This window comes from Pelodiscus sinensis, chromosome 17, assembly GCF_052426305.1.
Source record: "Pelodiscus sinensis isolate ZL-2025 chromosome 17, ASM5242630v1, whole genome shotgun sequence".
Classification (NCBI taxonomy): domain Eukaryota; kingdom Metazoa; phylum Chordata; order Testudines; family Trionychidae; genus Pelodiscus; species Pelodiscus sinensis.
The window spans coordinates 34,016,122-34,029,707 of NC_143068.1; the positions used below are offsets into that span (position 1 = coordinate 34,016,122).

At 63.5% G+C, this 13,586-nt stretch overlaps 1 protein-coding gene across 2 annotated transcripts in view; it reads left to right on the top strand.

Annotated features, from left to right (window-relative positions):
• The window catches only part of LOC102459969 (bactericidal permeability-increasing protein), a 32,292-nt gene that overhangs the window by 12,988 nt on the left and 5,718 nt on the right, over window positions 1-13,586 (top strand). For both annotated transcript variants that reach the window (XM_075900871.2, XM_075900870.2), the window contains exons 4-13: window positions 238-366; window positions 1,209-1,364; window positions 5,863-5,926; window positions 7,098-7,158; window positions 7,587-7,678; window positions 10,319-10,495; window positions 11,014-11,073; window positions 11,541-11,708; window positions 11,819-11,886; window positions 12,381-12,423. In XM_075900871.2, coding sequence (XP_075756986.2) covers window positions 238-366; window positions 1,209-1,364; window positions 5,863-5,926; window positions 7,098-7,158; window positions 7,587-7,678; window positions 10,319-10,495; window positions 11,014-11,073; window positions 11,541-11,708; window positions 11,819-11,886; window positions 12,381-12,423 — 1,018 coding nt within the window. The remainder of the gene's footprint in view (window positions 1-237; window positions 367-1,208; window positions 1,365-5,862; window positions 5,927-7,097; window positions 7,159-7,586; window positions 7,679-10,318; window positions 10,496-11,013; window positions 11,074-11,540; window positions 11,709-11,818; window positions 11,887-12,380; window positions 12,424-13,586) is intronic.

Genomic DNA, 13,586 nt, shown 5'->3' on the forward strand with positions numbered 1-13,586 from the left:
CCCCGCCGTGTGCAGACGTGCGTTCGTACGCGCACCCCGCCACACACACGTGCACGCCGTCTCGGTGCTCTCCGTTTCTCGGAGAGGCTGGGCAGAGGGCAGCCCCCGGAAGCCCAATTCCCGGCCGTGCACTCGGTGGAGCGTGGCGCCGGGGTCCCCAGACGTTCCTCGGGCGTTCGGGGCAGCGCACGGTCCCCGGACGCTCGGGCTGAGCCGTGTCTGTGGGCTGCTCCGCAGGATCCGGATTCAGGAGCTGCAGCTGAGCGAGTCGTCCCTCAGCTTCTCCGAGGGCACCGGCGTGAGGCTCGTGGTCAGCCACGCCCGCATCCTGCTCAGTGGTGTCTGGCGCGTGATGGCGCTGTTCGTGTAAGGGCCAATCTGCGGTGGGGGCCCCACGCTCCCAGCGAGCGCCGGAGCCAGCTCAGGGACGACGCCCTATTCTTCACCGTAACAGGAGCGGGGGGCCCTGCACGTGGCACCTTCTGGGCTGGGAGGGGACTCTGGGGCGGGCACAGCTCCCGCCGTGGTTACCCTGCCTGGCAGGGGGCGGCTCGCAGCCCTACAGGGCCTGATTGCCCAGCTGGGTCAATGGGTCTCAGAAAGTGCAGGCGTCCCCGTAGGGAAGGGAGCAAAGGATGCAAGCACCAGATGCTGCGGCACTATTCCTGGGAGGCCCCCGTGGCACAGCCTGGGCGCCGTTGCCCGTGCCCGAGCCTTGTGGCAGGAGCATGGCTAGAGAGAAGGGACCCTCCCCGCCCCTCCCCGGTGCCCTTCCTCCCGCCCTGCCCTGGTTCCTGGTGGCTGCACAGGTGCAGGGAGGAGGGGCAAGGGGGAGGCCTGGCTCCGGGGCATGGAACAGAAGGCAGAGGAGGAAGGGGAGGGGGCTCCGTACTGGAGGACTGGACAGGGGGTGCAGGGTGCAATTCCTCGGGGGGGCAGAGGGCCTCGCAGAAACTGGTGCAGGTGGCAGTCTTGTGGGGGAGAGATGGATGGGCCATGGGGCTCCTGCTTCCCCCCCTTAGAGGGAGTCCCTGCAGTACAGAGCACTGCCCGGGCTCTGCTCTCTCCTTCTCCAGGTACAGCTCTGGCTTTGCTCTCCAGGGCTGTCTCCCCGGGGTCTCCCCCCTGCCTCGGGGCCTGTCGCGAGGGCAGACCGAGCCCTGCTGGCCGGCGGGTGCTAACTACCCTGCTCTTTCCTCCCTTCCCAGACCCGACAGTGGCTCCTTCCACGTGAGTGTGAGCGGCCTGTCCCTCTCCGCTGAGCTCGGGGTGAGCAGGGATGACAGCGGCCGGCCCCAGGTGTGGAGCGCCAGCTGCCACTCCACCATCGGGAGGCTGGATGTGAAGTTCCATGGTGGAGCCAGGTGAATTCTGGTTTTCTGAGGCCCGGCCGTCTCCGTCGCGAGGGCCGGTTCCGTCTCCGTCGCGAGGGCCGGTTCCGTCTCCGTCGCGAGGGCCGGTTCCGTCTCCGTCGCGAGGGCCGGTTCCGTCTCTGTAGGGAGGCCCGGTTCTGTCTCCGTCGCGAGGCCCGGTTCCGTCTCCGTCGCGAGGGCCGGTTCCGTCTCCGTCGCGAGGGCCGGTTCCGTCTCTGTAGGGAGGCCCGGTTCTGTCTCCGTCGCGAGGGCCGGTTCTGTCTCCATCGCGAGGGCTGGTTCTGTCTCCGTCGTGAGGGCCGGTTCTGTCTCCGTCGCGAGGGCCGGTTCCGTCTCCGTAGGGAGGCCCGGTTCCGTCTCCGTCGCGAGGGCCGGTTCCGTCTCTGTCGTGAGGGCCGGTTCCGTCTCCGTCGCGAGGGCTGGTTCCATCTCCGTAGCGAGGGCCGGTTCCATCTCCGTAGTGAGGCCCGTCCGTCTCCGTCGCGAGGGCCGGTTCCGTCTCCGTAGCGAGGGCCGGTTCCGTCTCCGTCGCGAGGGCCGGTTCCGTCTCCGTCGCGAGGGCCGTCCGAGGGCCGGTTCCGTCTCCGTAGTGAGGCCCGTCCGAGGGCCGGTTCCGTCTCCGTAGTGAGGCCCGTCCATCTCCGTCGTGAGGGCCAGTTCCGTCTCCGTCGCGAGGGCCGGTTCCGTCTCCGTAGTGAGGCCCGTCCATCTCCGTAGCGAGGGCCGGTTCCGTCTCCGTCGCGAGGCCCGGTTCTGTCTCCATCGCGAGGCCCGGTTCTGTCTCCGTCGCGAGGGCCGGTTCTGTCTCCGTCGCGAGGGCCGGTTCTGTCTCCATCGCGAGGGCCAGTTCCGTCTCTGTAGTGAGGGCCGGTTCTGTCTCCGTCGCGAGGGCCGGTTCCGTCTCCGTAGGGAGGCCCGGTTCCGTCTCCGTCGCGAGGGCCGGTTCTGTCTCCGTCGTGAGGGCCGGTTCTGTCTCCGTCGCGAGGGCCGGTTCTGTCTCCGTCGTGAGGGCCGGTTCCGTCTCCATCGCGAGGGCCGGTTCTGTCTCCGTCGCGAGGGCCGGTTCTGTCTCCGTCGCGAGGGCCGGTTCCATCTCCGTAGGGAGGCCCGGTTCCGTCTCCGTCGCGAGGGCCGGTTCCGTCTCCATCGCGAGGGCCGGTTCCGTCTCCGTCGCGAGGGCCGGTTCCGTCTCCGTAGCGAGGGCCGGTTCCGTCTCTGTCGCGAGGGCCGGTTCCGTCTCCGTCGCGAGGGCCGGTTCCGTCTCCGTCGCGAGGGCCGGTTCCGTCTCCGTAGCGAGGGCCGGTTCCGTCTCCGTAGCGAGGGCCGGGTCCGTCTCCGTCGCGAGGGCCGGTTCCGTCTCCGTCGCGAGGGCCGGTTCCGTCTCCGTAACGAGGGCCGGTTCCATCTCCGTAGTGAGGCCCGTCCGTCTCCGTCGCGAGGGCCGGTTCCATCTCCGTAGCGAGGGCCGGTTCCGTCTCCGTCGCGAGGGCCGGTTCCGTCTCTGTAACGAGGGCCGGTTCCATCTCCGTCGCGAGGCCCGTCCGTCTCCGTCGCGAGGGCCGGTTCTGTCTCCGTCGCGAGGGCCGGTTCCGTCTCCGTAGTGAGGCCCGTCCGTCTCCGTCGCGAGGGCCGGTTCTGTCTCCGTCGCGAGGGCCGGTTCCGTCTCCGTAGCGAGGGCCGGTTCCGTTTCCGTAGTGAGGCCCGTCCGTCTCCGTCGCGAGGGCCGGTTCCATCTCCGTCGCGAGGGCCGGTTCCGTCTCCGTAGTGAGGCCCGTCCGTCTCCGTCGCGAGGGCCGGTTCCATCTCCGTCGCGAGGGCCGGTTCCGTCTCCGTAGTGAGGCCCGTCCATCTCCGTCGCGAGGGCCGGTTCCGTCTCCGTAGTGAGGCCCGTCCGTCTCCGTCACAAGGGCCGGTTCCGTCTCCGTCGCGAGGGCCGGTTCCGTCTCCGTAGCGAGGGCCGGTTCCGTTTCCGTAGCGAGGGCCGGTTCCGTCTCCGTCACAAGGGCCGGTTCCGTCTCCGTCGCGAGGGCCGGTTCCGTCTCCATAGCGAGGGCCGGTTCCGTCTCCGTCGCGAGGGCCGGTTCCGTCTCCGTAGTGAGGCCCGTCCATCTCCGTAGTGAGGGCCGGTTCCGTCTCCGTCGCGAGGGCCGGTTCGGAGCCGTCTTTTCAGAAGGGGAACTGGGACCGGGCCATGGCGCTGATTTTATTACTCTAGGTCAGGGTGTCCTAGTCATTGCTGTGAGGACCAAAGTACATTTTGACTTCCAGGCTGTGGCCAGGCTGGTGAGTTCTGGGGCATCTTAGAACCCACAGGAGGAGAGGCAATTCTTGATTTAGTCCTAAGCACAGGATCTGGTCCCAGATGTGACTGCAACTGGACTGTTTGGTAATCGCGACCGTCATATAACATCCCTGTGGAGGGGAAAACACCACACAGGCCAAAACCCTAGCATTCCATTTCAGAAAGGGGGACTCCGCAAAAGTTAGGAAGCTAGTTACACAGCAAATAAAAGGCACAGTATCAAAAGTGACATCCCTGCAAGCCGCGTGGAAACTTTGTAAAGCCCCTGTAACAGAGGCGCACCACAAATGTATCCCCCACATTTAAAAAAAACATAGTAAGAGAACCAAAAAGTGCCACCGTGGCTAAACGACAAAGCAAGAGAAGCAGTGAGTGGCAAAAAGGCAATGTTTCAAAAGTGGACGTTAAATTCTAGTAAGGAAAATAGAAAGGAGCATAAACTCCAGCAGGTAGAGCTGCCAGGTGTCCGGTATTGAACCAGACAGTCTGGTATTTTCGCCTCCTGTTCGGTAAAAAAATTCAGAAAATACCGGACACCTAAAATGTCTGGTACTTTCTGATTTTTTCCCAGCCAGGAGGTGAAAATGCCGAGCTGTCCAGCTCAATATAGAGACAGCCTGGCAACCCCAGTGCTTACCATGTTCCCTAGGGGAGCTGTCCGGCACGGTGCAGGGAGGCAAGATGGCGAGCGGCCGCTGGCAGCCTGTTAGGGCCCAAAAGCCTCACCACATGGTTTTTAAAGGGGTTACGGGGGGTTTTTTTGTTTGTTTTTTGCTTAACTCTCGGGGTTCTTTTTTTCTTGCTCAACCAACTTTTTCCTGGCGTGCTTTTTTGTTGTTGTTGTTCAGTATTTTTTCTGAAACCATCTGGTAACCCTACGGCAGGTGAAGTGTAAAAATATGAGGAAGGCCAAAAAAGAATGCGAGGAACAGCAAGACAAACACTCAAAAAGCAATAGCGCTGGTTTTTTAAGTCCACCAGAAGCAGGAAGCCGGTTAAACAACCAATGGGGCCACTGGACGGTCAAGATGCCAAAGGAGCACTCCAGTATGAGAAGGCCATTTCTTGCAGAGAAACTAAACAGAATTTCTGCGTCAGTCTTCATGGCTGTAAGGGAAGAGTCCCAAACCTGAGCCATTCTTTTAGGTGACAAATCTGAGGAATTGTCCCAGACTGAGGTGTCCTGAGAGGAGATTTTGGAACGAATCGATAAACGTAACAGGAACAAGTCACCAGGGCCAGGTGACATCCACCCGAAGGAGCTCAGATGTGAAATTGCAGAACTACGAACTGTGGTTTCTAACCTCTCTCTTACACCAGCCTGTGACGTAGTGGGGGCGTGCTGTCTGCGCTGTAATCCAGTGTGCTATGGTGGTGCCTTGCTGGTTGCTGGGCTTGGGCAGTGAGTGACCTCCACTGGCGGCTGTTTGTAGCACGGCCCAGCAGGACAGCAGATGAGTCATTAGACAAGGGTCTCACAACCTGCCCAACAGGTCGCCTCCCAGGGAGAGAGACAAAGGGAGGAAGGCAGAGACCAACCCCTGGCTGGGGGGCAGGGCTGGATGAGAGTCAGTTTCTGTCTGGGAGCATGGAGGAGACAGCCTAGGGAAAGGGGCTGGGATTTAGGGGCCCAGTCTCCCCCATCTCAAGGGGGGCTGAGGCATCCTAGGCCTGCCCTGGAACCAGATTCCATCTGTGCTGTGCTGTATCCTGGAGAAGCAATAAACTCCCTCTGTTCTACCGGCTGGGGGAGTCTGTTCGTGCCACTATGGGGGTGAAGGAGTCGGGGGAACCCCAACGTGCCACCACACAGCCTCTGTACCAAGTGACAGAGAGATAGCTAATGCGATGCCAACTTTGAAAAAGGGCTCCCTGCATTTACAGGCTGGTTCATACCAGGCAAACTGGTTGAAACTACAGGAAAGAACAGACTTGTCAGATGAGTGGGGGCAGGTCAGTACCCGAGAGCGGTGGTTTCGGGCTCTCTGCACACGCAGGAACATGCCCTTGCGCTCGACAGTGACTGGGGGGCGGTGGAGTTTCATGCCGGGCTTGGAAGCGGTCGAGCGGTCAGAGGGGGATTTCCCAGTGCTGCCCGAGAGCGGGCGGAGCGTTTCTGGAGCTGGGCCGGCCCCGAGTTCCTTGGCAGCCCCTTCCCCTGACTGTTCTCTCTCCCTCTCCCCACAGCTGGCTCTACAATCTGTTCACGGGGGCGCTCCAAGAACCCCTGCGGCATGAAGTGAATAAGCAGGTGGGGGTTTGCCCAGCTGACAGCAGCTCCGCAGCCTTTGCGACCCAGACTTGGGAGCTAGGAGAAGGGTGTGATGGGCAAATGCTGAACAAGCCTTTTCCTCCCGGGCCTTTCCCACCGAGCACTAAACTCAGCCGCTCGTTGCTACTCGGGGAGCTGCTGAGTACGGGGCGCTTTGGAGTGAGCTTGCTCAGCCTGGGTTTTCAGCAGGCTCGCTCCTGCACTGTCAGTGCCGCGGCCCAGACCTTCCTCGCTTGAGCGAAAGGAGAAACTCCACTCACTGGCAGCAGCAGTAGGCTGTTATCCACTCGTGGAACACGCCCCTAGTGGGAGACGTTGGCCATTTTGTTACTCTTACCTTATTGTGCCAGTGCAGGTCACTTCAGGCCTCCTGCCTAATGTACCTGGGACACAGGGCAAAATATGGGTCCAATACCGTCTCTGCATCATCCTGGACACCCCTGCATCCTGGGGCAGGGGAGAGTAGCTCCTGGGTGGAGAGTGTATCAGTGTTTGTATTTGAAACCCAGCTCAGATCCACAGCCATTCTGTTGGAAGGAAGGAAGGAAGGAAGGAAGGAAGGAAGGAAGGAAGAGAGGAAGGAAGAGGGGGATGGAGGGAAGGAAGGAAGAGGGGGATGGAGGAAGGAAGGAAGGAAAAGAGGAAGGAAGAGGGGGATGGAGGGAAGGAAGGAAGAGAGGAAGGAAGAGGGGGACGGAGGAAGGAAGGAAGGAAAAGAGGAAGGAAGAGGGGAATGGAGGAAGGAAGGAAGGAAGAGAGGAAGGAAGAGGGGAATGGAGGGAAGGAAGGAAGGAAGAGAGGAAGGAAGAGGGGGATGGAGGAAGGAAGGAAGGAAGAGGGGGATGGAGGGAAGGAAGGAAGGAAGAGAGGAAGGAAGAGGGGGATGGAGGGAAGGAAGGAAGAGGGGGATGGAGGGAAGGAAGGAAGAGGGGGATGGAGGGAAGGAAGGAAGAGAGGAAGGAAGAGGGGAATGGAGGAAGGAAGGGAGGAAATCAAAGAGGAGATGACTATAAAGTAGGTCCATACCCTCCTCGTTCACCTTATGGCTGATCCTGCTTTGCTCCCCCATCCCCCACAAGAGCCCCTGGCCTACACTTTCCTCTGGGAGAGAGTTTCTGAATCTGTAACGCTCTTCCCTTCTTCCGCCCAGCTCTGCCTGGGGCTCAGGAAAGGGGTCAGCGATCTGGAGCGCGCCCTGAAGATCATGCCAGGTAGGAACCGGGCGACCCATGGCGGTGTGAGGGGAGAGGGGCTGCGCAGCAGGACAGGAGCAGACAGCAGGGCCGCCCGGGGAGGGGGGCAAGTGGGGCAATTTGCCCCGGGCCCCACAGGGCCCCCCACGAGAATGCCTGAAGTCTGAGATCTGAGACAGGGAGTGCCAGGAAGGGGCCCCCAAAATGGCTTTGCCCCAGGCCCCCTGAATCCTCCGGCCAGCCCTGGCAGACAGCTCAGGCTGACTCTGGGCCGAGACCTAGATTGAGCCCGGGCTGGGGGTTCAGCTCAGCCGGTGACGAAGAAGAAATGAAAAGAGACCAGCTGGTCCCCCAGGGCCGCGGGGGCCGGCTCAGCCGAGCATCGGAACGGGGCGGGAGGGGCAGCGCTTCGGGGCGTGCTGAAGGGTTTTCTGGCTTCTCCGCAGTCACAGCCCGACTCGACCCCTTCGCTGCCTTTGACTACTCCTTGGTCAGCAAGCCGATGATTGCCAGGGACCATGGGGACATGGACCTGAAGGTACAGGAGCCGGGCCAGCCACCCCCCGGGGATAGGGCCCTGGCTGTCTTCCAGCCCAGACTGGCCGGGAGCAGGACACCTGCCAAGCAGGAGAGCAAGCTGCCTGGGCAGAGAGCAGCCGCGACGTTAGTCAAGGGAAAATCTGGTCTTGGCAGCAAAGGGGACAATCTCTAAATCTGCAGAGAGCGCAATCCCCCTGGCTGGGCGCCGCGCCTCTAGGCATGGGGGGGGCAGAGCTGTCAGTGTGGCTTGCCCCTCCATGGACCCAGTTAGGCACAGTCACTCACCATTGGGGAGGATTGCCTGGCCCTGGAGTGGTGGCGTCTGTAGCGTCCAGCTTGTCTCAGGCATCCCCTGATGCCTTCATCCATTCTTACAGGCCCGATGGACCGTAGCGAGAACGGCCTAGAGAGGACACTTCTAAAGTTGGTGGAGGATAGCACCTGGGAGGGGCTGCGAGTGCGTTGGAGGAGAGGGTCATCATTCAACTGATCGGGACGCACTGGAGAAGTGCTCGCAGGAAAATAGGATGAAGTTTATAAGGACATTTGCAAAGTGCTCCACTTAGGGAGGTGCAATCCGTGTCACAAACAGGCTGTGTCTACACTGGCCACTTATTCTGGAAAATCAGCCGCTTTTCTGGAATAACTTGCCAGCTGTCTACACTGGGCCCTTGAATTTCCGGAAAAGCACTGACGATCTACTGTAAAATCATCAGTGCTTTTCCGGAAATACTACGCTGCTCCCGTTCGGGCAAAAGTCCTTTTCCGGAAAACTGTTCTGGGAAAGGGCCAGTGTAGACAGCACAGATTTCCGTTTTAAGCATTTCCGGAAAAGGGTGCCAGTGTAGACGTAGCCATACAGAATGGGAAGGAGTCCTGCAGAAAGGGATCTAGGGGTCAGAGGGGACCTCAAGCTAAATATGAGTCAACAGGGCACGAATCTGGGATGCACTGACAGGTGTGTTGTCAGCGAGACGCGAGGAGTCCTTCTTCCGCTCTGCTCCACTGACTAGGCCTCAGCTGGAGTCTTGTGTCCAGTTCTGGGCACCACATTTCAAGAACGAAGTGGAGAAATTGGAGAAGGTCCAGAGAAGAGCAACACAAATAATGACATGAGCTATGAGGCAAGGCTGAAGGAATTGGGTTTGTTTAGAGAAGAGAAGACGGAGAGGGGACATGAGAGCAGCTTTCGAGTACAGGCAGTCCCCGGGTTACGTACAAGACAGGGACTGTAGGTTTGTTCTTAAGTTGAATTTGTATGTAAGTCGGAACTGGCTCCAGATTCAGCCGCTGCTGCTGAAACTGACCAGCGCTGACTACAGGAAGCCCGAGGCAGAGTTGCTCTGCCCCGGGCTTCCTGGAATCAGCCGTTGATCAGTTTCAGCAGCGGCTGACTTGGGGACACCTGGGGTAGAGCAGCTGGGGTGCTGCCAGGTTGGTCCCCACAGTGCTGAGGTGCGGCACTGCGGGGACCTACCCGGCAGCGCCCCAGCTGCTCTGTCCCAGGCGTCCAAATTCAGCCGCTGTTGAAACTGATCAGTGGCTGATTCCAGGAAGCCCAGGGCAGAGCAACTCTGCCTCGGGCTTCCTGTAGTCGGCGCTGGTCAGTTTCAACAGCGGCTGACTTGGGGAAGCCTGGGGCAGAACAGCTGGGGTGCTGCCGGGTTGGTCCAGTAGCACCGAGGAGCAGCGCTACAGGACCAACCTGGCAGTGCCCCAGCTGCTCTACCCCAGGCATCAGCGAGAAAAGCCTGGTCTGCTGGGGGGTGGGGGGGGGACACTAGCTGCCCCCCCAGCAGACCAGGGAGACACGGGTGGCGGGACCGCCGAGACGCGCCGCGGTCCCGCCCTCATCCTCCGTGGCTTTGCTCCGCATCTCCCTGGTCTGCTGTGGGGCACTCCCCCCCAGCAGACCAGGGAGACGCGGAGCAGCTTTTCTCACCCCGGAGGACGCGGGCGGCGGGACCGCAGCACATGTGGGCGTCCCGCCGCTCGTGTCCTCCGGGGCGAGAAAAGCCCCGTTTGTAACTGACATAAGTCGGATCCGCGTAACTCGGGGACTGCCTGTACCTAAAAGGGTGTCACAGGGAGGGGGGAGAAAAATTGTTCCCCTTGGCCTTTGAGAACAGGACAAGAAGCAAGGGGCTTAAACTGCAGCCAGGGAGGTTCAGGATGGACATTAGGAGAAACTTCCTGCCTGTCAGGGTGGTGAAACGCTGGGATAAATTGCCTGGGGGGTTGTGGAATCCCCATCCATTGAGAGCAGGTTGGACAGACACCTGTCAGGGATGGTCTGGATGGTGCTTGGTCCTGCCGGGAGGGCGGGGACTGGACTCGATGACTCCAAAGTCCCTTCCACTTCTGGTGTTCTGTGGTTCTAGAGCATCTGCTCTCCCGTCTGGCCAGACCCGAGTGCCCTGCTGTGCCCCTGCACTGAGCCACTCTGCTCTTCTGCCCTGGCACGTGCTGGGAGAGCCAGGCTGGGGCTTGGCACATGCGGCTGACTCCCAAATCCGCATCACTGACCAGCATGTCCCGTGATTCTCTCCTGTGCTGCCCGCCCAGCCCCAGGCCTGCCCCAGCTGTCGGCCCGTGCTCTGGGGCGCAGCACCCACCCTGCCCTCTCTCCGTCCCCCAGGGCGAGTTCTATGGCGTGGGCAAACACACTGAGAGCCCCTTCTCCCCCGCCCCCTTCCTGCTGCCGGACGAGGGGGACCGCATGCTGCTTCTCGGCCTCTCCGAGTTCTCGGCCAACTCGGCTGCCTTCGTCTACTTCACCGCAGGGGCCTTGCGGAAGAAGCTCACGGACAGCATGGTACCGGGCCGGGGCGCCCGCGGCGGGGCGAGGGAGGGCGACGCTGCGTCCTGGGCTCAAGCAGACGGAGCCCCCTCTTCGGCCAAGGGGCCCCCCGCCCTGTCCTCCCTGGCTAGTGTGACGAGGGCTCCCCACAGGCCGTTCCCGAGCGCTGCACCCAGGCCTGCGGCCGTAGGATTTCAGTGCGGGCTGGCGGGGGGCTGTTGATCTACAGGGCGGGTACAGCCCCAACGCCAGCGTGGCCCAGCCCTGCCCCGGAGGGCCCCGCAAGGCTGCCGCATGTCCAGGTCCCTCCCTCGTTGGAGGGCGCTGGCCCAGGAAAGCAGAGTGGGTCTCAGAGCAGGCTGCCAGCTTGGGCTCCGGATGTTGGGGGGTTTTTGCATCTCAGAGGCGGTGGCAAAGGGGAGGGAGAGCCACGCAGCCCGCAGGCAGCCTTCCCCGCCGGCCCCCCGGGGCAATGGCTCAGGCCCTGGGGTGCGCTCCCCAGCAACCTGGTGTCCCCCGTGTTTGTGCTGCAGATCCCAAAGCGCTCCCCCATCCGGCTGAACACGCGCAGCTTGGGGCTCTTCTGCCCACAGGTGAGTCAGCCTGGCGCACCGCATGGCCACTGCTGGATCTGGGCCAAACCCCGCCCTGGCCTGGCGCCGGGGCCACGTCCCTGGGCTCCCCCGTGACGGACCGGCGCACACCTCCCCTCCAGGGGCCCTGCAGGGGGTTCCCAGAGCGCGCATCACGGCTCTTCGCCAGCCCTCGGGAAGCTCAGCCCCCCGCAGGCCAAGGGGCAGGGGAAGGAGGGGGGCTGGTGCCATGCGCTCCCGGGGTGGGGGGTCAGGATCATGCCCACGTGGGGGGGGTTCCTCTGCCCCTGGACGGGTCAGATCACGCCCTGCCAGGGACGTGTGCTCCTGGGGGGGGTCCCTGTGGACATCGAGGGGGCTGGCGCCAGGCTGCGCGCTCTGGGGGAGGCTGGTGTCCCGGAGGCTCAGGGATCAGCGCTGGCTGTTTCTGTCCCTGTCCCGGGCCGCTCTGCCTCGCCCTGGCTCAGCTGAAGAGGCTCTACCCCGGCCTGCCCATGGAGCTGCACCTGTCTGCCCGCAAGCAGCCGCTGCTGACCTGCCGCCCAGGCAGCCTGGCCCTGGCCCTGGCCGGCGCCGCCGAGGCCTTCGTAGTCCTGCCGAACGCCACCCTGGCCTCGGCCTTCCTGCTGCACCTGGTAAGTGCTGGGGGGGCCGGGATCCGGGGCAGGGGGGGACTCGCGCGGGCTCAGCGCCAGGCATCGCTGCCGGCTGCAAGGCTCCACGTGACAGCTGGCTCTGTTGGCAGGACGCCAGCCTGGCGGGGCAGCTGCACCTCGACTCGGCCAAGGCCGGGGGCTCCGTAGCTCTGAGCAGGTGAGTCTGGGGCTTGTCTGGAGCCTCCCCCCGCCCCCAAACGCCCCCTCCAGCCCTTCCCGGCCGGCCGGCCCAGCCAGATCGTACCCCCTGGGCTTAGAGCCCCGCTCTGGGACCTCACATCCCAGCGGGACAGTCTGGCCCCAGGGGATACCGTGAGCCCCCCCTTCCTTGGGGCCCGGCCTGGCCCCAGGGGATACCGTGAGCCCCCCCTTCCTTGGGGCCCGGCCTGGCCCCAGGGGATACCATGAGCCCCCTTCCTCGGGGCCCAGCCTGGCCCCAGGGGACACCGTGAGCCCCCCCTTCCTTGGGGCCCGGCCTGGCCCCAGGGGATACCGTGAGCCCCCCCTTCCTCGGGGCCCGGCCTGGCCCCAGGGGACACCGTGAGCCCCCCCCTTCCTCGGGGCCCGGCCTGGCTCCAGGGGACACTGTGAGCCATCACAGCCCATGGGGTGGCCCCGCTCAGCCCTGAATTTTGTGTCTGTCTCCACCAGCTTCAGCATGTCCATGGTGCGCTCCCAGGTGGGCTCAGTCCAGGTGAGCGTGGGCAGCAGCAGGGGCCGGGCGGGCAGGCCAAGAAGGTTTCCCGGGGCCAGATCCCCAAGGGCTCCCTCCCGGGGGGCGCGGCCCTTCCTCTGACAAAGCGGCCGCAGCGCTGCAGGCGGGATGGGCTGGCGGGGGGCGGGGGGCAGGGGGGGGCAGCCAGCCAGACCGACCAGCTGGCAGCGCAGCCGGCGCGTGCTCCGGTGCAGACACACACGCCAGGCAGACATACGTGTGTGTGCACGAGGCGCACGTCCCCCCTGCACGTGCGCACACAGGACACTGCTCGTGCACACGGGCTACATACCCAGCTGGAGCATGTCAGTCGTGCATGACACCCCCCCCCCCCACGTACACTCCTCCACCGCCTGTCACCTGCCCTCCTCCAGTCACTCCCGCTCACCTACAGCCGCTCCGCTTCTGGGGGTACGTTCCCGTGTTCCCACACTAGCACCCTACGCAGCTTGTGTGACGGCGCGTCGGGGTCCCCCTGATCCTGCACCCCCGTAGCAGCAAGAACAGACTCCGCCAGCCCGTAGAACAGGGGGGGGTTATTGTTTCCCCAGGATACAGCACAGACGTGAGGTGGCTACAGGAGTCAGGGCCAGGCAGCCTCAGCCCCCTTGGGCTAGGGGGTCCATCGCCCCCCAACCCTCAGCCCCCTTGGGCTAGGGGGTCCATCGCCCCCCAACCCTCAGCCCCCAGCTTAGTCTCTTCCCTTCATGTTTTCCAGCCCGGAACTGCCTCCCTCCCAGACCCTGCCCCCAGCCAGGCGGCCACCCCCCCTCCCTGCCTTTGGCTGGGCCTGGGTGTCTGGGCCAATGCACATGTGGGGGAGTCCGTGGGAATCGCACGGCCCAGCGCAGGGGGGCCTGGGTTACAGAGCAGCCAGCCCCCCCCCCCCCACGACACCCCTCAACCCCCCCCCCGCCCGGCCTTGCACACACAGCTCCTCCCCCACGCTGCCCAGCTGGGCCACTCAGTGCCCCCTGGCCCAGACGCAAGAGCAGAGGACAAGGCCAGGCTCTGCCCCGCGCCGTGTGGGGCCCTGCCGGCCCCCGGGAGCCAGGCTCTGCCCCGCGCCGTGTGGGGCCCTGCCGGACCCCGGGAGCCAGGCTCTGCCCCGCGCCGTGTGGGGCCCTGCCAGCCCCCGGGAG